Source organism: Eptatretus burgeri, chromosome 12 (genome assembly GCF_056783735.1).
Source record: "Eptatretus burgeri isolate ZD-2024b chromosome 12, Ebu_testis_v1, whole genome shotgun sequence".
NCBI classification, from domain to species: Eukaryota; Metazoa; Chordata; class Myxini; order Myxiniformes; family Myxinidae; genus Eptatretus; species Eptatretus burgeri.
This window is the reverse complement of record NC_140972.1, coordinates 93,793,734-93,820,540: the sequence shown is the minus strand read 5'-3', so window position 1 is coordinate 93,820,540 and position 26,807 is coordinate 93,793,734. Positions and strand designations below refer to the sequence as shown.

The 26,807-nt window shown below is 44.4% G+C and overlaps 1 protein-coding gene across 2 annotated transcripts in view; it reads right to left on the bottom strand.

Annotated features, from left to right (window-relative positions):
• Window positions 1-6,245: 6,245 nt before the first annotated feature.
• Window positions 6,246-26,807, bottom strand: part of ARMH3 (armadillo like helical domain containing 3) — an 82,430-nt gene continuing 61,868 nt past the window's right edge. For both annotated transcript variants that reach the window (XM_085848914.1, XM_085848913.1), the window contains 9 exons: window positions 26,632-26,701; window positions 25,931-25,991; window positions 24,649-24,737; window positions 14,640-14,722; window positions 14,382-14,508; window positions 13,845-13,920; window positions 13,523-13,601; window positions 12,400-12,516; window positions 6,246-7,732 (listed from right to left, as the gene is read on the bottom strand). In XM_085848914.1, coding sequence (XP_085705040.1) covers window positions 7,640-7,732; window positions 12,400-12,516; window positions 13,523-13,601; window positions 13,845-13,920; window positions 14,382-14,508; window positions 14,640-14,722; window positions 24,649-24,737; window positions 25,931-25,991; window positions 26,632-26,701 — 795 coding nt within the window. In that variant the 3' untranslated portion in view covers window positions 6,246-7,639. The remainder of the gene's footprint in view (window positions 7,733-12,399; window positions 12,517-13,522; window positions 13,602-13,844; window positions 13,921-14,381; window positions 14,509-14,639; window positions 14,723-24,648; window positions 24,738-25,930; window positions 25,992-26,631; window positions 26,702-26,807) is intronic.

Below are 26,807 nucleotides of genomic sequence, written 5' to 3'. Positions count from 1 at the left end.
ATCAGCCATGACCTTTCTTAGACAAACTACATTTCAAAGTTGGCCTCCAAAGGCATTCCGTCCATCATACATCTGTCTGTAAACTGGGCATCGTCCATCATACAAAGCAATTCCTTGGCACACCTGAACTTCTATCCACCTACAAAGCCTTCATCCGCAGCTTGAGTACTGCTGTCCCCTCTGAGCTGGGACACTGCTTCACGTCTTCCTTTGCTTGACGCCGTGGAAACCAAGGCCTTTAAGATCATTGGAATATCCCAAAATGAAGCCAAGTCTATGGCCAATCACCTCACCATCGCAGACAGATCGATGATCTCTCTCCTTCTACCACCTCCTTGATGGTCTTGCACCCTCTGCTCATGCTACGCTACCCACCTCAACCCTCCCCCCAGGTTTTTGCACGGTACACACAGTCTGCTCACAACCCCCTTCTGGTGAAACTCCCAAAATCCAGGAACACCGCCCACCTCCTCATTTGTTCCTCTTTTTCCCTGCCTGTGGAACCAATGTCCACATTATATTCAACTTCTCTTCCCCCCAGGGCTTCAACACAGCCTTTCACCAACATCTGAGATCATTCCAAATCCAAAATCATGATATTCTCTGCACCCATTAACCCTCCCGAAGCCCAGTTCTTCCCAAGTGTCCAGTTTTTCCTTCCTGAGAATGTTCAGCTGTTTGTGAGCGGATGATCTTCTTTCATGTGCAGCACAAGGCTGTGCGGTAGGTGCAGCTATGCCATCGATTAGAACAGGAATGTGATTTGTTCAGCGTGCCGGGATAGTTCGCCTACTCTTCGCGAAGATCACCGTGGGATATTTAACGTCCATCAAGTAATGCTGGCAGACGGGATGTCCAGTTTTAATCCCCATCTGAAGGATGACACACACACAATGATAAATCACCCTACCTGTGAAACACCTGGATGACAGTTTTGAGTCGGACAGAGATTCAAACACAGGCGCAAGTGCGCGTCCCTCAAGGCAATGATGCCAGACCTGGGTAGGAGGGGAGTGGTATGTTGGGTGGAAGTGAACGAGACGATTTTCAAAAGAAATGAGTACACCGATCGTGAAAAGTTCAAGTGACAATTCCATTTTTGTTTTAATACTGAATTTGTCTGCGTTGTTTCACACGGTGAGTGTTCAAAATGGTTCTACACATGAGAAATCAATATTCCGAGACACACCGAGGTTCTTTTTTTAAATTCAATATCGTGTCCCTCAACTTTGATGAACTTGCTCCATGGTCCTTCAGACTGTTTATGCCAGTGAAGTGCAGGTTTCAGGTTCCTTCTTCAGCCAGTTCCCCTCGTGGACAAATCCATGACCACATAGTTGAGACTTCAAATAATGTTTAAACACATTGAAGGTGTCTCCTGGTGACTGATTTTAAAGGAGAGCGGTGGAGTGATGATACAGCTGCCAAAGCTAGTTACAAATGGCATTCGGTGTGACGTATGCCGTGTGTAGAGGAACAACGTCATGAGGGATTAGCACACCTTTTGGTGAACATCCTTTGCTTTTTTGTCCTTGATGTCCTTCCATACATCGTTTTGTGAGGCAGTTGTGAAGCCATGTCTCGTCCACATTAACCAAATGAACAATAAAATTGGCTCAATCTGCATCGTTTGAAAAACTTGTGGCACGATGTCAGACATTACTATTGATGAGTGCCAAGGTTTTGATGGACCCGTCCTGCTGAGACCTTGGACGTGCCCAAATGTTCATGGATGATGGATCAAACGCTGCCTGGAGTAATTTCCAAGTTACATGGATATCTCGGTGACTTCAGCGACGGTCGTCAATGATGAGGGCCTTGATCTGTGCAACAATGTACGGTAGATGCGACCAATCCAGCCTTCCTGCCCTGGAGTCGTCTTCAAAGAAGTCACGTCCATGCTCGAGGTCATCCATCCATCCATCCCTTCGACTGCTGTGAGACAGTGAGAATACGAGGGGCACCTTCACCACACAGTCACCTTGCTCTGCATCATCTTCACCTTTGCGTAGAAATCTGATGACACCTCGATGCTCGATATCGGGAAGATCCACGATTTAATAATGGAATGAACATCTGGAGCACACTCTGAACCAATAAACAGTTGGGTTAATGAAACCAAGATCATTGAAAGAGCACAGGTGTTCACTCGCGGATTCATTGTTCTGAGAACCTCCTGCACATCCCTCGAGCGAGCGACTCTGCGCGTACAGTACTGGATTAGATTCAGAGACCTGCCTCCTCGCAAGGTTATTTTGATCATTTTACCAGTTCACAAATACCATTTTATTTCGATCCCTCCACAGGGAATACCTTCTAGTTTTATCAATGTGCATTCGACATGGTTAATTTTAACATTTTTAATCACACAACCCTTTTCGAATACCTCCACCCGTAAGGACCATCCCAATGCTCCAAATATGCATTGGACTACAACAAATGAACAAAATAATTTGTAGATTTCTCACATATTTGATCACAGATAAACGAGTAAATGATATGCAAGTAATGAGTGAATCGGTATCGCACGTAGCACTGTAAACCTGCATTTCCCAAACATCGGAGGAGCCGCTGAAAAACGGGAGGGGGTGGTGTTAGACCCTCCTCGCTCTATTTTTAGCTCGTGCCCCGTGGTGTCGGATACGCAGATTGGAACGGGTGCGGTGGGGACGTCCACCACACTTTAAAGCACCTCGTCACCTTACAATCCTTGCAACGACAAAGCACCTCATCATCTGATACAGTAATTGCTCTCACTTATTCAGTACCCTGGATGGGGAGGAGGGGGCTTTCAAAAGTGCACAATATCCCATATAATGAGGGAAGGGGGTAACAAAAACCACCATGGCACATGATGGTGATGATGTAATGAGCACCCTTCACTCCATCCACAGCGCAAGTTCATTTCAACGATGTTTTACCGCTGGTATGTGTGAATGTTTTCACGACATGAAGCTGGATCAATCATTACCTCCGCCACTGAGGTTGAAGGAGGTTATGTTTTCACCCCTTGCTGTTTGTTTCTTGCAAAATCGAAGATTTTTCAAATATATTGGTCAGTCGATCTTGTTATTCTGTCTGGTGTTTATCTGTTTAATCGCCGGCGGGTCACGATTTTAAACCGATCGTCATGAAACTTTACCAAGTTGTGGAGGTAGTCGCAACTGAGAAGCCGATTGATTTTGAGGTCAAATTTCTGAAAGTCATTTTTCAACCGATGGACTTTAAATTTGAACAAGATTTGCATATCACGTCAATGAATCCAGAAAGCAACTATTTTTGAGGTCAAAAGGTCAAAGCTTAAACTTCGAAAATCATAAATTTCAATCTGTAAAATAATCAATTTTCATCCGATTGACCTGAACTTTGATTAAGATTGTGAATTTTGGACTTTGATGTATCCATGGCGACCTTTGGAGAGGGTGGGGGGTGGATTTTGCAAGTTTCATGCTCTGCACGACATCTTTTTCTTGTTTGTTTGTCTGTGTGCAGGATATCTCAAAAAGTTTGGACAGATCCTGATGAAATTTTGTGGAGAGGTTCGGTGTGTAGCAAGGACAAATCGATTCAATTTTGATGAAGATCCAAATCCAGATCTGGATAAGAGAATTATTTAATTTTATAGTGATTCTTCACCATTGAGAGATGGGGCCAAAAACTATTTCATACTGTATAGCATGATATTTCAAAAATGAATTGGGCCCGATATGTTCTCGTGGATCAGGAATTACGTGGCGGAGGTATGTGCTCTACAGAGTGCCCTTCTGGTTCAAAAATATAACCAATGGATAAAAAAGAAAAGTACCATGAGTAGTTGGGTTGGTCAGCCAATTCAACCAAAGGGGGAGGTATGTGTGAATGTTTTCACGACATGAACCTGGATCAATCATTACCTCCGTCACAGAGGGTGAAGGAGGTGAAGGAGGTGAAGGAGGTACGAGCCTTGGCTGTGTGAGAGACGATCACATGCCAAAGGTTCACTCTTGGCCAAAGGCAAAGGAGGACATGCACGCACGCATGACTTCCCTTGTGAAGCCAAATCCCTCAATTCAGCATTTGCTTCCATATTTTGTCCCCAACCCCTCGACCTCTGTACACATCTTACCCAGTCACACCCAACTTCTCATGGACTGTGTATTTTGCACCTGAAGGTGGAGAAATTTCTTTTAACCCTCGACTGACTGCATCTCAACCAGACAGTGTCAGCTCATGTGTCCGAAAAACCTGCTCTGCTACCGTTGAACATCCACTCCATGGCCTTTTCACACTATCATTTACACGAGGTCATCTTCCATCTGCTTGGAAATCTGCCATCACAGTATTACACAGAAAGGTATAAAACCGCATCCCCTGAACCCCAGACCGATCAGCTAACTACCAGTCATCAGCAAGGTCATGGAATCCATCATCATAGTCGATATGAAATCATTCCTTTTCTCCAACAGCTTCATCTCACATCACCAATCTGAATTCAAACCAGGTCACTCTACCTTGGACATGTTGCTTCTACTCACCCGTCAGACATGAGTTGAGGGCCGTCTCTGGACATGTCTCATGTTTTTAATAGTCTGATATCCTGCCTTACTCTCCAAGCTCTCTTTCTCTGGCATCCAAGGCCAACTCCACACATGGCTTGCTGACATCCTCTGCTTTTGTAGCCAATGTGTGGCACTCAACGAAATCCTTTCATCTCCTCTCCCAAGGTAGTTTTCTGGGTCCAGTCCTATTCATGACTTTAATTATTGATCTCTATCTCTCTGACTTTCTGGAAAATCCTCTGTCTATTCATCAGCCTCTTCCCCCTCTTCAGACCTTGATAAAATCACCAGCTGGTCAAACACAAGCATCTCACCAACAGCCACAATCTTTCTTTGGCGAAGCACATTTCAAAGTTGGCCTCCACAGCCAGCCGCCAACTGGGTATCCTCCGTCATACAAAGTCCTTCATTGGCACATCTGAACCCCGATACACCTACAAGGCCTTCATCGACAGCTTGATGGAGTTCGACTCATCTCTCTGGGCTGGCACCCCTGCCTCACACCTTGACGACATTGAAAGCAAGGCCTTCAAGATCATTCAGTTATCCAACAATGAGGCCGAGTCGATAGGCCTATCCCTTTCCCGTTGCAGAGAGGTCATTGGTCTGTTTTCCACCACTTAATTTCTGATCTTGCACCCTCTGCTCTTTCCGTGCTTTGCCCGGCCCATGCACCCCTCCTCCCACCAGGTTTCTGCAAGGTGCACGCAGTCAGCAATCAACCACCTTCTCGTGAAACTCACAAAATTACTATTCACCTCCACTCATTAGTTCCTCTTTTTTTTCCCCAACCGTGAATCCTACTTCTACATTCTTTTTGATCTCATTCTTCCTTCCAGGTCTTCAATACACCTGTTCACCACCATCTCAGATAATCCCCAATCCAAAACCATGATCTTTTCCAACCTTGTTAACCACCTCTTCCACCCTCAAGCCCACCTCCTTCCAAATTTCGAGTATTTCCTTCCTGAGAGTTTCCTTCTTTCTCTTGTTCACCCCACACCGATTGTTTGTCCACGTCTCCATCTCGAGTCTGGGCTAAAGTATCCTTCAACTCTGCTATTGGTGTTGCCCCCCCTCCCCGCCCACCATTACTGTTATTTGTTCTGTTCTATCCCAATCCATTTGTTCCAGTTCTTCCACGAGCCTTGACTTTGTATACCAAAATAAACAGCCAACACACACACACACACACACACACACACACACACACACACACACACACACACACACACACACACACACACACACACACACACACGTATGTGAACAGCGAGTGCAAGCACACACACAAATGACGAACATGCTCATCAACACACCAAATAATCCCACCGTGGCACTGTTCGTTTGAAGGCGATTTGGTAAGGAATTTGTGATTTGTTCAGGATGCCGATTTTAACTTATTCCCTTCCGACAAGACACCACAGGATCTTCAACGTCTACCAATGACCATTGGTGCCAAACGGAATGCCCAGTTAAACATCCTTCCCATGAATGGTACACACGATGATGAATCGCCCGGCATGTTAAACACAAGAATGCCTGTAGTTGTTTCGGGGTTCAAATCCAGGCAAGAAAGCTCAGAGGAGAGCGTTTCTTGGCCATCGTACCAGCTACGACGACTACAATCCCAAATTAATAACTTATTTATAAATGCACAAGGAGGACAACACCAAGAAAAATCAAACTCCATCATGCAAATACCCCTCTCGCTCAACGTTACATTTATTTCTTTCACACTTCAGTTTGCCATGAATAAAATAATAATTCACAACCATCAACAATAGTCAAAAACACCCGGACAAAACCAGCTTTCCGATATATATATATATATAAAATAATAATAAACAAACAAACAAAATCTTCTGGAAGACTCATCAGGTTTCTTGAGATCAAGGTCAAACCTTTTTTTGTTGGATAATGACAGACACACACACACACACACACACACACACACACACACACACACACACACACACACACACACACACACACACACACACACACACACACACACACACACACACACAGCTTCATTTACAAAAGCAGCAAAATCAATTTACATTCGTAATGAGCATGAAATAAGGAGAGAACATAATTACAATATCACAAGAGTGGAAATGAATAATAAAGGAAATCATAAAAGGGAGGAAAAGCACACGCGTGCCAACAACACAAACCAGGAACAAATTGAACAAAATGAGCGGCAGAAAAATAATTAATAATAAATGAATGCAATTCAGATTGTGCTTGAGTTGGAGGTTGGTATGGAAGGGAGATATGGGGTTGGTGTGGAGGGTGGTGTTAGGTGGGTGATTTATTAAGGGGGAGGTGGTGTTGGGAGGGGATGGATAAAGGAGGGGAAATTGGGGGGGGGGATGGTAAAGCGAATAAAGGAGGGGGAAAAGGCGGTGATTGAGAGGTTTGTAGGGGGAGTAAAGAGGAGCTGTTGCAGGGTTAAAGGGGGGAAGGCTTGCACCGGATGGAGCCAAAGGTTCAAAGCCGTCCTGACCCACCTCCAACCCAGACCATGCTCAGGCTCAGGCTCACCTCTACCCCAGCCCAGGCCCACCTCCACAGAAAGGGCCTCAGAAATTGCACTCCATCCACACAGTACAAACAAGATCTGCAGTCATTACGTGCTTTCCAAATAGAGTGCAATCAATTGGCATTTTGTATGAAATCGTTATTTATTATTTAAAAAATAAATCACACCATACAATCGGATTTGATCATGAGCTGAAGCAGCTTTTATGCAGGTGTTAAAAATCTAAAGCCGCACCACCGTACACCCACAACTTATGCATCGCCAAGTAACTGTAGAATTGACGAACACACATTATGGCAGCACAGTAGCCACTGAGCTCTGACATGCAAATACGTTAGAATTTTACTTCTCGGGAGAGCAAGGATTTATTGGAAATTGGCAATGTAACCAAGTGAGGAGACCACCAACCTTTGGGGTCTCAAAACTGATCAATGGTAATATTGACAAAGACTACCCAAGCCAGGGAGGAATAAAGAGCAGACCAGAGAGTCCTGAGATGTCACAATGAAATTGGGTGGCTTGAGGACCTCTGGAAGGCCTCACGCAGGACAGGTCATGCGATCGTTGAAAACTCCTTGAGCAGGACCTCCTGACTTAGAGTGCCCAGGGACAGCGTCCGACGGACGTCCGCACTGATGGAGCGTACCTAAGCCAACACAGACAAGGCAAATGGAAATGAGTCTTGCAGCAAACTCCATGTCCACAAAGTCAACACAACGGGCCCAGCCAGCCAATAAAAACGTACATCAACAGCTAAACCATGAACAAACAACATGGCATGCATTTGTTCTTCTGATTGGGACACAGTTTTAAGAGGAGTTAAAAACAACGCTCCCTATGGCTGGGAAACAATAAGACCCCTCCTGCTGCATGAACATGGCAGAACAGGTGACAATTTGCTTCATTTACAGACGTGCGACGCCAACTCAACCTTTTGGCACGGTGCTGCACACAACAGCGATAAAAATAGAAAACAAACAAGAGAGAAATATCACAGTTTGATTAGGTTATCGATGCTGGACTCATTTACAACACCAATACCACAAACGCTCATCATTATTGTCATCAAGAAAGGCTTTTAATGAATCAATTAAATGAAAGCGCACCACACACAAAAGGTCAAACTACCCAAGGCTTGCCATAGTGGTGTAGTTGGTGTTCCCTCACCGATGAATGGTGGTCTCGCAATGATTGCTTTCCTTCAGAATTGAATGTTTAATTATTGCTGTTGTTGTTGACGATATTGAAAAAGGAAAGGAATGATGGAATGTGTTAGTTCATTCCCATAGCAGAGTGAGCAATAACAAGCACAAAATTACCTTATTAATTATAATTACTCCAGATTTTAAAATATTTTTTTTTGTCAGGTCCATGAGCCCCTCATCAGCATCATAAACCCAAACCCCACAGTTCTCTGGTTTCCTGGTAGTCATCAAGAATGAAGCAACAAACGTTTGTGGGATTGGGACGGGGGGTGGGGGGGGGGGGTCTGGGCCTCCGAATAAATTATCGCAATGGTCAGTGGGTCAATGCCTAAATCCAACCCCCACCCACAAAGCCAACATCCTGAGAAATTTAGTTTTTCCTTCTGTATCCATCTTGTCCACCCACATACATCCTTCCCTACCCATCATTCCTTCAAGTCCATCTATTTTGTCCTTCAACCAAACCCCCGTCTCTCTGTTGCTTTTGTTCTCTTGCGTCCTGATCCGTTCAGCGTTTTAACTCTTCGACGAGCCTCGACTTTGTGTCCAAAAAAAACAAAACAATTTTTTTTTGGGGGGGGGGAGGGGGTTCTTTGAGGGTGCTGGTTTATTGCATTTGAATCAACGAGCGGAGATATCAAAGTTAACAAAGCCGGACACGTCTCCCAGACCCTGCCACCACCGCGAGTCCACAAAGAGCTGGCCCCTTTGGGCATGTGGATCGACAGTCCCATATTAAAGCTCAAGCCTGAACTAAAGCAGCCCTTCATGTTTTACCAAGCGCAGCCTTTGGACACTCTTCTGGCTCGTGTACATGGTGACAAGCAGAATGGGAGGATGGTCCAACCAATTGGCACACACCTATGACCGATAGGATGGAAAATTCCCTCCGTTTTACTTTAACAAGATACTATTTGCACCGAGAGACCCATTAGAAACAAAAACCCATCCACCTTTGACTTGAAGAAAGCAAACAGGTCAGCAGTAGTTTAGAATCAATGGTCGTTTGGCATCGATAGTCGCGCACACCTCAACTGACCGCTCTTCCCGTAGGATATCGTTCACACGTCCTCTAAACTAGTCCCTTTTGAAAAGAAAAAAACGAGTCAAACAAGATATTAAAGGGTCTTGCAGCACTCCAGACGGTTAACTTTCAAACAGTCATCATGTTACATTGTGAATGCCAATCTGGAATGAGATTAGTGGAAATTAAATGAACAAAGAAAAATAGGACCACTGGACGTGAAGCTTAACTGGGCCCAGGTGCAATGTTGTCATGCAAATTTGGTAGCATTCTGACTGGTGGGTCTGGAGAGGAAGATTTTTGAATGGAATTTCTGCGATTTCCCCCAAAATTGACGAAGGCCATCGTTTTGGCACCCTTCTGGTCACGTGATCGGCATGACCTCCACAATTAAGCATCACAACCCTGTTATAATGTAATACAAATTTGGTGGCATTCTGACTTTTTTTTGTACACATTGTCAAGACTCGTATAAGAGCAAACACACAGAACATATAACAAAGGGATCAAAACACAAGAGGGGTGGGAGAGGGAAGCACAACAACAGTAGGGAACAGACACATTAGGAGATCTGTGGAAGAGAGAGAGAGGAATGGGGCAGGGTACATGGGGGAAACAAGATGGACACCACAGGGACTTTCAGGAAGGAAAGCAGGGAATTTGAAGGAGGTGGGTTTGGGATGGATTAATGGGGGTAGAAAAGGTCATGGTTGTGGATGGGGGAAGACATGAGATGGTGCTGAAGAGCTGTTTTGAAGACCTGGAGGGAAGAGTACGATTGAAGAGAGTGTGGGAGTTTATTCCAGAGGTGGAGAAAAAGAGGAATGAAAGAGTGAAGGTGAGCAGCGATTTTTAATTTTGGTAGTTACATCAGAAGGGGGTTTGATGGCAGACCTTGAGTGTCCAGTGGAAATATAGTACTGCTGGGGGAGGGAGATACAGAACACAGACAGAGCAGGGGGGAAAGGCTGGAGAGAAGAGAGTAGAAGACAGAAAGACCACCAAACTGCCTGCAGTGACAGAGAGAAACCCAAAGTTCAGCTTCATTGCTGGAGATACCAATTATCCTAAATGCCTTGGTTTCCATAGTGTGAAGCCAAGCTTGGCATGAGGCAGGAACACCAGCCCAGAGGGTTGGGCAGGACTACATCAGGCTACGGATGAAAGCTTTGCATGTGGTGAGAAACTTAGGTGTGCCAATGAAAGGCTTTGCACATCGGAGGATGCCCAGTCGGCAACTTGCTTTGGAGACCAGCTTTGAAATGTGGCTTTCCCGGGAAAGACCATGGCAGATAATGAGACCCAAAAGCTTGAATGAAAGGACTTCCAGAGGATTGTTGACAAAGTAGATGGGGGGTTGGGGGGGTACCATATGGTCCTTTTGGAGAGAAATAATGAGTGTGAGATTTGTCAGGATTGAAAGACATGTTCCAAGTGTTGGACCAGCTTGTGATTTTATCCAGGTCTGCAGAGAGTGAAGAAGCTGCTGCTTGTCGGTCTGAGGGATAACAGATGACACAGCAGAGGGTGGAGTCCTCAGCAAAGAGATAAAGAGGATTTTTCAGAGTCAGAGATCATTGATGAAAACCAGAAAAAGCACAGGACCAAGAACACTGCCTTGAACTCCAGCCTGGGCAAGAGGAGATGAGAGAATTCCATTCAGAGCAATGCATTGACTGCGACAGGAAAGTCCATGAGCCACGAGTGTACATTGCCTTGCATACCATGGGAAGAGTTTCGTGAGCAGGGCAGGGTGCCAGACCATGTCAAAAGCACGTGATATGTCTCGGGATATGGCTCTGATCTCATGTCTGGCATTCGTGATCTCTATCCATTGTTGGGAGAGCAGAAGTAGCATATCCAGAGTAAAGCGACCTGGTCTGAATCCAAATTGATGATAGGAAATCAGGCCATTGGAGAAGGGGAAGGATTTGACATCAGAAGCGATGATGGATTCCATAACCTTGCTGATGGGAGATGGGGATTGGTTTGTAGTTGCAGGAATCTGTTTTTGCACATTTTTTATGCAGGGCAGTAATGTTTGGCGATTTCCACGCAGATGGCAGATTACCTTGAGCAAATGAGAGGGTGAATAGAACAGAGAGATGGTGAATAGAACAGAGAGAGGGTGAATAGAACAGAGAGAGGGTGAATAGAACAGAGAGAGGGTGAGCAAGAGCAGAAGAGCAGGTTTTTAGGCCACGTGGGCTGATGCCGTCTGGACCGGTTGCAGAATCTGAGTCGAGGTTTGACAGCAAGCTCTCCACCTTGTCAGCAGAAAAGGACACAGAGTCCAGGGACAGTTGGGTGCGACTGGGTAAGGTGGGCACAGAAAGCGATGGTTTGGGACACAAGATTTAGAAGCAAACAGAGTTTAGGCAGTGGTGGATCTGGAGATGATTTTGAAGGAATTAACATGATTTTCTGAAAAGTTGACCGAGTCAGCCATTTTGACACACTCCCGGTCATGTGATCGGCATGACCTCGACAATTTAACATCCCAACCCTGGCCAAATGTTGCAACCCAAATTTGGTGGCATTCTGACCGGTGGGTCTGGAGAAGAAGATATTTGAAGAAATCTACTAAGTCGGCCATTTTGACCTAAAGTCACGCGACCAGAACGAGCTTTGAAATCCCCGTTAGTCAGGAGCGGAATGTTGCTGTCAAATTTCAGCCGGATCGGCCCAGCGGTTTGGCTAGAGAAGTTGAAATAGGAGACGGCTGGACGGACAGAGCACGATGACAATACCTTATCTGGAATTCCAATTCCAGGTAGGCTAAAAATAAATCTTAGACAACTTGAAAGTCAAGATTTACACTGGGACAAGGTTCTTGTAAAATAAATTAATGTGATGAAATAAATAAATGAACAAATGAATGAATGCACAAGTTCGTTAATAATTGAAAGCCAATGTTAAACATAGCATCACAGAACATCAGGTTTCAAAAAGGTAAACACCCAACACGCACCCTCCCCACACTCCAGTTTTCATGCATAATTCACTCATTGACAGTACTTTCCATTCTACATCTATCTGTGCCCCTTGTCATGCCTCCGTGATCAGATGTCACTGCATGCCCACCAGTTGGGTGAAAAAGCTGGCCTCGCGAGGCTGCTCCGTGTAGCGCTCATAGTGGTCTAGGCTGTCCTGGAGCTTCAGTGTCAATGTGTCGTAGTTACAACGAACAACTGAAAGCACCTGTTGGTGGTGTTGATGGTGGGGAGGTTATTAATGGGCAAAAAAAAAAAATAATGCAATGAGTAAGCTGCTTCATCCCAGCATGACATGCAATGGGGAAGGAGAGGGGTGTCAAGGGGTTTGAAGGTACACTGAGAAAAAGGAAGTCCAGAGTAGGAATCGCACTATGGTATATATATATATATATATATATATATATATATATATATATATATATATATATATATATATATATATATATATATATATATATATATATATATATATATATATATATATATATATATTTCAAACAAGGAAACCTTCATAATAAAAGGTAACAACCTTGACAGAAGTACTTATGCTACCGACATTAAGCTCGAGTATGGAAACTATTAATCTTCACCATCTTATTTTCAAGCCAAGCGAAGTGTGTAATATGGGAGAATGTAAAAGTTGCATGGCTGAGGACTGCTCGTGGCACTCAAAGCCGTGCCGAGATGTTCCCCATGTGTCGTGAAGCCCCAATCAGTCCTGTGATGGTGTTCTCAGAAAGCAACATTTCTCATAATGTCATAAAATGCGAAGACTCCTCAAATCACACCCCGAGGGAGGTAACGGAACACGAGGTGTTGAGAAGCATGCGTCCCGGCCCCACGATAATGAGCTGCCATGACGAATACGGGTCTCCGTGGCTCAGGTATCACCGTCGCCCCCATGGAGATCCACGCGTCGGCTAACGAAGGGGCAAAATGAACAGGCTTGCCACTCGGCCATAATAAAAAGCTCGCCTTAATTGCCGACTCCAAAAAGCCCCGCAGCGTGTGCCCGAGCAAAGGGAAAGAAACTGCATCGAGTGCAATCCATTGCCAAGAAGGCTCGTGGCCACAAGTCGAAACTGAAAGATCAGAGCCAGGAGCGGGCCGTGTGAATGCAATGACACCCTGTCCAATTAAAGGAGCTTACCACCTTCCGCCGTTGCAATGGCACGACCGGCTCATCAATCCTTTAAAAGAGCCAAACTCACTTGCTCTTCAGAAAGCTGGGAAATGTGATTGACTGCAGCAAAAGACTCGATCTTGGGGTTGAAATGGTTCACGATGGCTCTGAAACAAGCAATTCAATTCTTTATTAATTACAGCAGCGATATCGAAAATACTCGACCTGAAAACATGAATCACTCATTGTGTTAAATGTGGTTCCTCAAGATCCAACAGTAAAGCATACATTTAAAAAATGCTTCAATTCAAAAGCAAAATGGCATTCGCTTAATGCTCAACAGGCCAAAGTCAAAGTACAAACTTATTGGAAGATGTAGAATCACAGGTGAAGGTTGTTGTTGTTGTTACCTGATGTTCACCAAAGCCTGAGTCACCTTGCTTGCTGGATCCTTCCACTGCCCATTGTTAGTGGAGTGTCGCAGAACTGAAGACAGACAAAAATCAAATGTGTATCATGCCACATGATCAACCACTCAACAACCACCACGACCACTACCACGCCATTAAAAAAAGAAATTGACACAAACTTTAACAATCGTCTTGAAAGAGGAACAGTTCCAGGAATATCATTCACAAAAACGTTACCAAAAATAGTAGGTGACCAGTGATCGTTTTTCGACGACATGGTGAAAGTCAGAGTACTGGCTGCCACATTGCAAGTGAGAGAAGTGAAGAAGCGGATCGACTCCCAGAGAGCATTGAAGAGACAAAATAAACCTCATTTTTGCAGAATTTTCCGATTTATCCACGGGTCCACGAGATGCTCAGTCCACCCCCTCCACGAGCTGATTTTGCTATCATTCTTACTTTAAAACACAGGGACTCCCACACACCGTTTCTTCCTGGCAGGATAATTACAATGCAATTACCATCGGTGCTTCATACCCATGGAGTAGAGATTGTCAAATGCCTGGTGCATGCGGATTATCTCGTAGTACAGCTCGTCGTAGCTGCCTGGGGTGGGCAGGAATGTGTCTCCATATGTAATGAACATGTTGAACAGGTTAACCACCTGAGGATTAGGGAAGAGAGTGTCAGTTTACCTTGCTAAAGCGGTTAAGTAAAACGATGGCAAGAAAAGTGGTTCGAGTGGGCGTGGAAAAACGCGTGGGCATGGAAAAGCTAGCGTTCAAAAGTAAAAACCTGCAGAGCCAGAGGGAAAATGTTGTGTTTTCCCAGAAGCACCGTCTCGTGAGACAGCAGGAACTTGAGCACACTGATGAGAGCTGGAACACACAGGAAGCATTTCATGTCCTTGGTTTACAGGTTGCAAGTAACAACGAGTCGAGGGAGACAAATAAAAACTCGTGCAATTGCAAGCAAAAATTACTTTGGACGCCACTCCACAAGTACAAAACGAGCTCACACTAGTGCTGTGCAGTACTGGGTTTGATTACAAATTCCATCAGAGACGAGTAAGAGGACAACATCTGCATTATGAAGCACACAATCAATCAATCATTCAGAAGGAATGTAAAAGAGGCCTTCTCGACAGAAACAGTACAGACATTAGAGATCCCTTGCATCGATTTCGAAGAGCAAGCCTTCGGAAGCTGGCATCCTGGTCAAAAGGACACAGCATGTTCAGTTCAGTGGAATGCAAATAGCAAAAATAAGTCGAAAAGATCAACACAAAAGGTCTCAACAAAATGAGAAAAGAAAACCATAGTGCAGGATGAAATTAACAAGTACTCTCAAACTCTGTCAGACGCAAACATGGAGTCTTCACAAGAGCAGGAAAAAATCTGTGGGTGCACAGATTTTACATCCCTCCCAAATGGACAGAGCAACCACACGAGCCAGCAAGAGACCACGATATCAAAAATTTAAGCCATAGCTCGACAACCAATTGCACCCGGTACTAGCACGTTACATTAACTGTTACGCATCTGTACATCATCACATCCTGTCTGCACAAAACAAACAAAAAATTGAAAATGTCTGTAAAGGAAAAATGGACTGTGGGATGTGGAAATGAGGAACTCGGTTATTTCCATTTACTGTGATCACACATTTGGAGACATTAAGATTTTTTTTTATTTTTCTTTTAAAATCAGAAAATGCGATGGGGATCACCTCAAGGTTCTGCAAAAGACTTTTCAGCGTCTCGCTTCTCCCACCCGTGATCTCTGCCGTCCCGCATGGAGAATCTTGTTCATGCTGTTTCGATCCAAGTGAGATTGACCATCGAGATGGGACACGGTTGTCGACAGCTTCAACGGATTGAGAAAACTCATCCGTCAAGGGAAATCTTTGACAATGTTCACCAAAAGCTGACACCTCGCTTTCCCAGATGAGACGTCGCATTATGCTCACATTTGCCAAGAAATGAAAGCATCGTAAGATCAATGTGGAAGCTGGCTGCACATCCTGAGGAATGGCTGGAGAGCAATCCCAACGCCAGGAAGAAATCACAAGATCGATTTGGCAGTGGGGTAACACTATGAGTACACATTGCTCACAACACCTGTCGACTGCTCACTCAAACGTTTTCAGCCACGAGTGTGAATCTTCATGGAGGTTTTGTTTTGTGGTCAAGATTGGCAAAATAAAGCTGTTCTTTGTAACAAAGTCAAATTACATCAATAATGGCCCTCTTTCAAAATGCACACAATTTCACGACACTGGTAAATTCAAGGGACGCATGACCCTCATTCGTAATCAACGGGACTCGACTTGGGAACATTAGAAAAGCAATTCCATATTTACACCAATTAAAAATAAAATAAGGAAATAACAAAAACATTGGTCCTGCACATTTAAAACAAACATTAAGTGCGGACAACGCACCACCTATTGTCTCAAGTGCAGCAGCTCAGCTTGATAACCTCCTCCTCCTTCTTCTTCAGGGCAATAAAGCCACGCTTCTTCAGGGCAATCGGTTCGTATTCTCTTTCACTTTATGTTTTCTCCACCTCCTTCACAAGCCAGTACTCATACCTGAAACATTTTCTATTGACTTAATAACGCAATGCTGTTTTAAGTCTCGTCAGAGCTCGGCATATGCAGTTTCAGTTTGCCTGCTGCACCTCGGTAACACTACACACGACAAAATGAATGCTTACACCTGGGGTTTTCTCAAGACAAACTTGCTCTGGAATGGCCACCACATACTCACCGGTGATCCATTGTTCTCCTTCTCACATTCGTCTTAACAACACGGCTTACCAAGCTCTACCCGTGATTTGATAAACCTCCAACCTATCTCTGGGTGTCTGGGCAGGCAAATGTTGTTGCTCAACTACCTGATCATAGTCATTCAGAGCAGATGTGAACTCAACTTCAGCACTACTGCAACCAGCGTCATGTACAAGTGACCAGATGACCCTTCTTCTTCTACGTCTCAAGATCAAATTGTTCTTGGAATTTGGATATCGCATATATATATTTTTTAATTTCAACAATTGAAATTCGCCCGAAACAAGGTTGAGAACCACTCAATGTGAAGGGACACAGAGGAAAAGAGGAGGGAAATACTGGCAAAACCTTCACTTGGTCCTGAAACAAGGAAACTTCTTCATAGCACAACTGTGCAGGAGGAGGAAACTCGGCCAGGCCTCCATTGGGTGTTTGTGAAGAGACCCCATCCCTGTTGGCTCCCGAAGGGAGCTTATCCACCCTTTGTCAAGTGTTGTTTTTAGTCCTGGCAGGTGTCACAGTCAGCCACCCCACGAGCAAAGCCAGTGAGGGGTGTCGGTTGAGTTGCCGACAACCCGACCATGCGGCAGGTTGCATGTTACCAGTGGCAGCCCAAAATATTGTCCGAACAAGACAAGCACAGGAATAATGGGCCCATTGACTAACACACACACACACACACACACACACACACACACACACACACACACACACACACACCTCCTTGAACCCAATATTGCTGTTAAAAACACAATAAAAGTACAATAAAGAAAGAAGAAGAGCAAGTCAAGAGTATTAAATTAAAGCCGAATTTGAATGAAAATGCGATTTTTAAAAAGCAGCAACACGACAACCTCTCCTGATTGGGGACACAATGGGACCATGTGTGTGTTCATGTGTATGTCTGCCTTAATGTTTCCATCCCCACTCCTCCACCCACTCCCCCATCAAGTGAATTCGAGTTGATAAATTGCAAGCATTAATCAATGTGGTGGTGATACAGCACAGGCTTAATGGGCAAAATGGCCTCCTCCTGTGTCAAAAGTCCTTGTGCATCCTTGCAAATTCAGCAACATTTCAGGTATCAGATTTAAACTCAATAATGTTGCAACCTCGATGGCTGCTTTCATCTCAGCTGAGACAAAGTGATGGATAGTCAGGGGATGCAGAAACTCCCCAGAGGAAGATGGGGTTCAGAGGTGGTCCACACAGCTGATGAAGGGACGCAAAAAAAAACATTAAAAAAAAATCTCATTCTTGTTTCATTCGAGTCCAGGCTGCAAAGCCTTGGCAGTTCAGAGAGGATAATCTTTTCCCTGGATTCAGTAAACCAAAGTGCGCGAGGACTCGAGCCAGATGAGGGACTCCAAAGTATCATTTCCACATATAGCTCCAATTTTGATAAGCGAGAATAAATATTGTTCCTGTCGTGGGGGTAGATGGACGAATGCAATCGGGAATTTAGAATCGAATAGATTTGTTTGGTCCATGGACATGTTGGAAACATTTCGATGTAATTAAGTGGGGGAGACTGAGCTTAAGTACAACGTGTCACCACACGGGGGGAGGGGTGGTACTAATTAGCAAGGGAGTAAGAATAAGTTTCCCCAGTAGGTAATCGCCCCTCTGCGACTTTTCCCTCTGTTTTATATTTCAAGATCAGCAATAAAGGTGGGGAAACACGTCCCTAAAATAACTACAAGCAAACGTGCTGAGCAGGCAGAAGCCCCACCTCCAAGGGTGAGGGCGGGCAAAGTCACGCCCCTGAGGCCGATAATTATTGATGGCATTACGTCAGAGGCAAGCCCGGCGTGCCGAGCAGGCGGAGATCCCGCCTTCCCGGGTTTTCGTGCGAGCAAGCCACGCCCCGGAGGAGAAAACGGTGGTTAGGCATGACGGAGAGGAGAGTGGAGCACAGGGTGAGCACACGCACGAGGTAGAGTTGAGTTGAGGGAAGGAACACATGTGGTCGAGAAAGAACGTAGTTTGGGAGATGGCCTGAAAGAACATGACTTTACGGCCGGCTTTCCTTCGACGCACGAAGAGGATCACACGATTCTTGTATTTGTGTTGAGGCCATTTGGCTCACGTGGTGAAGCAAGATGCTGGCCTTTGGCTCTTGGTTGAATCGCGAGGAACGGACTCCGAACTTCATGCATGTCAAATAGCGGGTCAGTGAGGACGATCGACGCACAAAGCAGCTACACGGGTTTGAGCCTTGGTGTTGAGTGCAACTCACGGATTACCTGGTGTACATTTTGTCCTGCTACGAGAGAAGTGACTTGGCACCATTTTGCGCGAGTCTGCACGTGCTGGTGGAAGCGCCTCAATTCCAAGTTCCACAAAGACCAGCTCTGGGCCAAGCTAAGTACAAGAATGAGGGTTCGGGTTTTCTTTTTATTTTGTTTCCCTTTGTCTGTATTTAAATTTGTGTGGAGACGCCTCGACTTAGACTTTGAATTTTATTGACTTCACATTATCTTTACCTTTTGATTATTGTCCTTTGTGAATGTCTATTTTTCATTAAATGTGTTCATTTTAAGTAACTGTATTCGTGTATTTGTCATGGGGTTCGACTATAAAACCCCCTGTGCTGTGCATCCATTTCTGTGCCCCCGTCGCACCGCCATTGCGCCCTTTTCCCATGTGCGCGCATTAATCTCCGAGAGTTTCGGCTGTAGGCCTCCAAGGAAGAAGTTCGGCCGTCTGGGGGCTGGTGTTAACCGCCGCCATCAGAAATTGGGTTGGGGGGGGGGGTGTTAACCTTGGCCGCTACCTCCAAGACAATTTTTAAAGTATGCTATATATTTTTGAGATATATATATAGCATGACATCTCAAAAAGTTGTGGACGGATTCAGATGAAACTTGGTGGACAGGTTGGGTGTGTAACAACTAATCAATTCGATTTTGGTGAAGATCCGAATCCAGATCTGATAATTTTTAAAGTGATTCTTCACCATTGAGAGATTGGGCCAACAAAAAATATCCCAAAAATGTATTGGGCCCGATATGTTCTTGTTGATCAGGCATTGCGGGGCAGAAGCATGCGCTCCACCGAGTGCCCTTTTAGTTTATTTGATTGTGATCGTGGCTGTGTGGCCATGTTCTTCTTCCTTCCCTTTTTCCCTGTCATAAATACACGTTTTTGATGAGAACTTGTGTGGTGATCAGGACCAGGAACCACAGCACTGAGAGGATTGGATTATCAACCTGTTAGGCAGGCAAACTGGGTCTGCACTTAATCGCCTTCAACATGGATTACTGACAAGCTTCACTCAGCCAACTTTCCAGCAGTTCTGCCATGGTCATTCTGCTCAGAGATGCCGATTTGCCACAAAATAACCCAGCAGCGTACACGAAGACCTTTTCGTCCCATACCCGCTGGATGGCGGATGGTCGTTGACGATGCACGATGAACAAAACCAAAAAGAAAAAAGAAAAAATAATAAAGTATACGATTACAGAACGTGATTTGATGAGAATGTCGAGATCGAAATAGCTGATCCAAGCCAGATATAAAAAATTTTTTAAAACCAAGTCCAAAAATTTTGTTTTGGGAAGATAAATTGTCTGAAGGTAACAAGAAAGATGATAATGTCCATTTTTAGCAGAATCTTGTCTTATCATTGAATAGACAATTCAACTTGGAAACATTGATGACGTCAAGGTACTTTTCACATCCTCAAGGATCTATGTATTATAAAATGCCAGAGTAGCAGCAATGAGTTAGTTGTCCAACCAACTCAACATGTCTGCAAAAGGTGTCTCACCCCTTCCAGACAACCTGAGATGGTGTTCAATCATCCTCGAGCCATGTTGTCCAATCCGTTTGCTACATGTGTCAGATCGATCACAGACATGGTGAAATGATGCTCTTCAACAGTTAGATTTTTTTTTTCCTTTTGCAAGCAATTGCGTTGGTGCACCAGTGACCGGACAGCACCAGCAGGGTGCCCAAACACTCAATATTAATGAGAGCTAACAAAATGGGCTGACGTTAAACTGCTATATTTAGTGTTAATTCAAGAACAAATCCACCTTCCAATGGCAAAACCTAGTAAGTCACTTTTTGGTCAAAGTTGAGATTTTGTCATTTTTGGAGTTACGAGGGTCTGTCACATGTTTATACTACAACAAAATCTGTAAAAGTGGATCTAAGATGCTTGAATGTCAATGGTAAAACCTAGCAAGTCAGTCGGATTAGGCCTTTGATAAAACAGTTTTCCTTTGTTTTCTCTAAATGAACAAAAGATAACTTACTACGTTTTGCCATTGGACGACAGAAATGGCTTCTGCTGTAGTGATGCCACAACCTGGAGATATCAGTGATCTGACCGCCGTCTCTATAATAAACTTCTATAAAAGCTCTTTCTAACCACTCACTGACTGATATTAAAGATCGAGATCTTCTGGGCGACGTAGAAAACTGAGATTTTGTGTGCCAATGGAATGGACATCAAAGTCAGTACACCGGGGGGGGGGGGGAGTGGGCTGGAAATCACAGAATCGTCAGACAACATCCATAAAAGAAAATATAAATAAATGAGAGAAAAATGCAGGTGAGTGACCCGAGACAATGGTAATTTTATGTGCCAATGGTCATCGAAACCATGAAAAATCAAATGTAGGTGAGCGACCCGAGACAATGGGGAGACAGTTCGTATGCTTACCCCTCTAGTATTTGATATACTGTACACGATTCACTTTTTAGACATGAACAAGTTTGTCAGAAAACGGCAAAGCGAACCCGAAAGTGCTGCTGACTCGACTGACTGAAAAAGCTAAATATCAATATCTGAAGGATAATTTGAATCAGCAGGAGAAATGTTTGAAACGGTTTATTTCCTCGTCTGAGATGGTGACTTTGGCAAGATACAAAATCGGCCCGGCTCGAAAAAAAAAAAAGAAAGTTTTCAGATGTACAACTGGGGAAAGAATCGTCCATACAACAATGTAAAATTTGATTGAAAATTATGAATCAAAGACCAAAAAAAAAAACCACCATGTAGAAAGTTTGAAATGTGCAGCTGAGTCACGAGACAGTTGCTCATCGATTGCAAGATTTGTTGCAAAATATTGAAGCCCAACTGTGTGCTCCCTTGAAGAACTGGCGTTTTTGGTGGCACTGGACGAGTCGTGCAACATCCAAGACACCGCACAGCTCGTTTTCTGGATTTATTGGACGTCCAAAGACTTGGAAATTCACGAAGAAATGCTGGCAATTGGTGGGCTGGAAGACCGCACTCGTGGCATCAACGTTCTTGATGCTTTCAAAGGTGTCATGGAAAAGATCGAATTGGATATGAAGAAGTTGGCTTCACTCATGATGGATAGTTCATCTGCGATGACTGGACAAAAAATAAAAACCTAGATTTGTCGTCAGTCTGCTGAAGCATCCGACTTCGAATCGCCTCAATGGCGATGATTTGGCCTCCTTTCGCTACATTTTGCACCAAGAAAATAGTTGTGCTTAACTAGCAAGGGAAAGACACGCTGAAGGATTTGATGGACACACTTGTCAAAATCGTCAGTTTTATTTGTGGAGCTGTTCAAATAAGTGGAGTCAGATTTCACAAGTCTACTTTACGAATGTGCAGTGACTGAGCCATGGAAAGGTCTTCCAACGATTTGCTGCATTGCTCACTCCAATCCGAGGCTTTGCCGAGAAAATATAGTTGGCAACTTACTCTGAATGAGGATGAAGAATGGCAATGAGACGTGTGGGTTCTGACCACCATCAGCACTCACTTGAATGAACTGAACGTGAAACTACAGGGAAAGCAGACTTTGCGATTTGGTACAGTATGTGCGAGAGTTTGTCAAAACAAACTTTTTGCGGTGCACATGAAGAGTCAGGATTTCACGCACTTTCCAAATCTGCAGCGGTTTGCGGAAGAGGCCGATTTTGATCAGCAGTGCTATGCGAAGTGGATGGAGAGCCTGCTCGGCAAATTAGACGAGCACTTTTCCGATTTAAAAAGTTTCGGCTAACCTTTCAGTTTTCTGCGAGATCCATTTCACTTTGACATTGGTAATTCGCGAGTGCTTGGCAGCCTGCACACTGTGGAGAGGTACGGTTTCGAAACAGATTTGCTTTTGCCTCAAAGTCAGGTTTATCAACGGGCAAAAGATGTCTTGATGCCTCAGAGTTTGCTTTTCAAGGGAAACGAGTTTGTGGTTCTCCACTCAGGAATAGCAAAGTGGTTTTTGATCTTCGGCTCAATGCACGTCTGTGAATCCACATTTTCTGTGATGACGTTCAGGAAGTCGAAGTATCGACCACAGATACTGGATGTGAGTCTGGAGGCAGAGTTGAGATGCTCAGTCTGTGAAGTTTCTGCCCAATTTGAAGCCAATGGTGAAAAAAAAAGATTGAAAAGTGTCAAATGAAACGTTTAAATTTGTAATAATAAACACAGTATTTGACTATGATGCTGTGTTCATTTTGTCAGGACATACTACTACTACTGATGCTTTTTTCTGGATAAAAAATAAAGTTACCCGATTTTACTTTGTATCAGTCTGGATTACTGACCATTTACAACCTCAAACCTACTTTCAAAAGACTGCACATCACATTTTGTATCATGTGGTGACCATGGTGACCCGATTGGCACAACTTTGGTGAGAATCAAACTCCTATTGGAGACTGAGCTTACCGAGAGTACGTACACACTGTGGACCACAGCCCGAAAGGGTTCAGAAAACCCAGGTTGACAGTCACGGGGATTGACTGGACAAATGATCTGCTTCAACGATTACATTATCGGCAGCTTGAGATGTTACACATTCGTTTCGTTGTACTTTGCTTTGTTCAAACCCATTTTGCTAATCGACAGGCACGTCGTCATAGCCTGAAGCGAAGTAGCTCTGCTTCCTTTCCTATACGCGATTGTGTGACAACACAAGAACATTATCATTTAAGAATTCTGCCGATAGTGTTACAACCAACAAAAAGGGAACAACACTATCGTTGCAGCATCATCTGAAAGTGGAAACACCACCGATTAGTTAGTCATCCATTAAAAAGTCAGGATTCATTTAATAATTTCATGCGTTGGTTGAATCACCAGAGTGGCTGTGCCACCAAAGTAATGTCCCCCCACTATCCTCCCTCCACCCACTATCAATGAGAGCAGGACATTAGAATTCGGAAAGGGTATCGGGCACGTTACGTCTACTCTTCTCCAGTGGCATCATGGGATCATGGGATCTTGGGATCTTTAACCTCCACCTGTGAAGAACAGCAGAGTGGAAAGTTGCCCGTAGGGTTATTAAGTTTTGTATTCGTTTGCAAAAAGTGCCGACAGTTAATATTCAACTGATAAATTGCAAAATGAGGTTTTTATTTCGGAAATCATGACGTATAATGGGGCATATTCGGTAAATTTTCATTTTGAAGCCCACGTTTGGATGTATAAAAAAAACGCGGCAGCGCATAATAAAGGCAGAAGAGGGAAAATGTTGCCCTTTGAAGGATGGTGTACTCGTACGACGCAGCACCCTGACTGAGGAGCACCAATCTGACAGTTTACAGTTCGGTAAGGAATCAAACCCAACTGGGACAGCTCAAACTTGAGTACATACTATTAAAATATCTGCCTGGTGTTGGCTTATTGGTTAGGGTGGTGGGCTTGGGATCCAAGGATCCTGAGTTCAAATCCCACTCGGCTGTTGAATTAATACCGGGTGGGTTGACTGCCTGCCATCCTTCCAAGGTCGGCAAAATGAGTACCAGCTTGCTGGTATGCTGTGTCAGAGTGGCGACCAGTCCAGGATTCTGCCCAATAGCCCAGGAGACTGCTTAGGCAGCACCAACGCTCTGCACAGAGTATGGATCGATTTCTATAAATGTCCTCAAATCAAGAAAAATAAATAAAAGGCAGATAGATTACATTGGAATTATACACAAATCATTTTCATTACAGTGCAAATGCATTATACAGGACATTCCAAAAATAAAGGAGTAGTTCGAAGAGCTCGACTGACAGCACAGCCAGAGCCCGCCTCACCTGCCCACAGCTCCTGCCACGTGTAATGGAGACGCACACGACACTTTTTCTGGTAGCAGATCAGTTTTTGAACAATTGCAACACAGCGCCTGCACACCCCGAGGCACAAAGAGCCATTCAATTGCTTTGACTCCGTGCAAAGAGTCTGGTCGGGCATGACGCGGACAGTCCTTCCAATTTAGCACCTGAGGCAAGCTTTGATGGAACGGGTGATAATACAGTACTCAAACTGTGTGCGGCTTGTTTCCTCGTTCTTAAGGAAGAGCCGAAAGTGGATTCTTTGGTGTGGAGCCAAAAACACCGCCAGGAGCGTACGATGAATGAGAGAGGTAGACCTTGGCGCTCCAATCCCATTGCAGTGGAATATGTTAATCCACATGATTAAGATTATGATGCAAATAAAAACAAAATGGCAACATCAAAACTCGTCTGTTCAACTGCATGACCTTGCTGGGTACGACGTGCATCTCCTTTAAACCAAAGAAGGAATCAACAGGATGTCGACTGAGGTACGCTAACAGAGGTATGTCAACCCTTTTGTTCCGATGAAAGGTTAACGACCGAAAAATCAGATCCTCCTTGCTTCCCACGGCAGTGAGCATCCTTCGATCAACATCCTGCTGATTACATCCATCCACGATGCAGATCAGCAAGAGACTTCACCAGCAACACCGGTTCTTCATCCTTTCAAACCGACGAGGCAGGTTGCCCAGCACAGCGACAGCTTCCAATCATGACGGAAGCGAGCTGCTTCGGCCGACCAGTTCATTGGAAATAGGCCAATTGAGTCTTCGATGAAATGTGTAATTGACCAGCCAATACTTTCAGGCCGGCTTTGCGCTCCCTTTCACCGATATTCACATATTGCTGGTCGTTCAAACACTTATATACGCCGATAACACACGCAAAACAGATAAACCCTCATTTAGTGAAGCAGCGCAGCCATGCACACCACACCTCCTAATGAGATTCTCCAGTGCGGATATTCGGTACAAACTTGAAAGAACCAAATCGGACAACTAAAACTACAAAGTGTGCAACAGCGACTCATTGACCAATAACGTGGTTTTAAAAAGGCTGGTGGTGCAGACATAAAACTAAGTACTCAGGTGAGAACGGACGTTTAATGGGTTCATGTAATGAGCAATCAAGCCTCCTCTGAATATTAATTTTAAAAATACAAGTCCCCTGAAGGGAAAACCAAGACGATAGGAGGCGGTGACACGACCCCAGGTGCAAGCGAGCATTTCAAGGTTTGTTCAGGTGCTGGTGGGTAACTCACAGGTATAGCTCCATGGGAAAGTCTTTCATCATGTGTGTCATCATGAACTCCACCATGAGATCTGACATTAAATGACAAACATGAGATTGATCACTCTTTGGCAAACCCGCTAAAAATTTACACATCAGCACAAGTTTGAACGTTCATCCGCTTGTTAAACAGCTCATACGTTTAATGCAAAAATGGAGAAAGGTTTAACCCCAAACCACCCCCCCCCCCGCCTCTTATCCTCATACGATAAAAAAAAAAATGCTCATTTCCATCTCTACCATTACTCATCTTCCTCTCACTCCACGATGGCCTTCCAGCTCCTCCATTTATCAGTTTTCTGACCCCCTCTCCCCCCTCCTACATAATATTTAAATGACTAATAAATAAATGAATAAAGAAATATAATATTTATGATGCTATTCAGTCTTTTGAGGTCAAGGTTTGAGAACAAACATCCGTAAAAGCACACAAATACAACTATTGAACATTTACCATGAACACCAATGTCACCCAAATGGCCTGGGTACGGAAATGCTCGCACACAGAAAAACAAATTCAAAGCAATTAAATTACAGCATTCACAACTACGGACAATAGGTCAAAACCCACCTACGACCCCAATGGTGTGCTAAAAAAGCCCCAAAAAAAAGAACGCATCCGTCCTTAAATACCACGACGTCGCACAGACACCACGGCGGCAAGGTCCTTACCGAGAACAGCACAGGCTAACGGACGGGAAGGTACGTTCTTGTCGACAACCTTCTTGCGATGTCTCATCGGCTAATTGCAGGTGCGGGTGTGGGGTGAGAGAAAATGAATGAATAACCAAACACGACAATGTCTCTGCAAAGGACAAAGCAATATCTTTGGACATCCATGCAGGTTC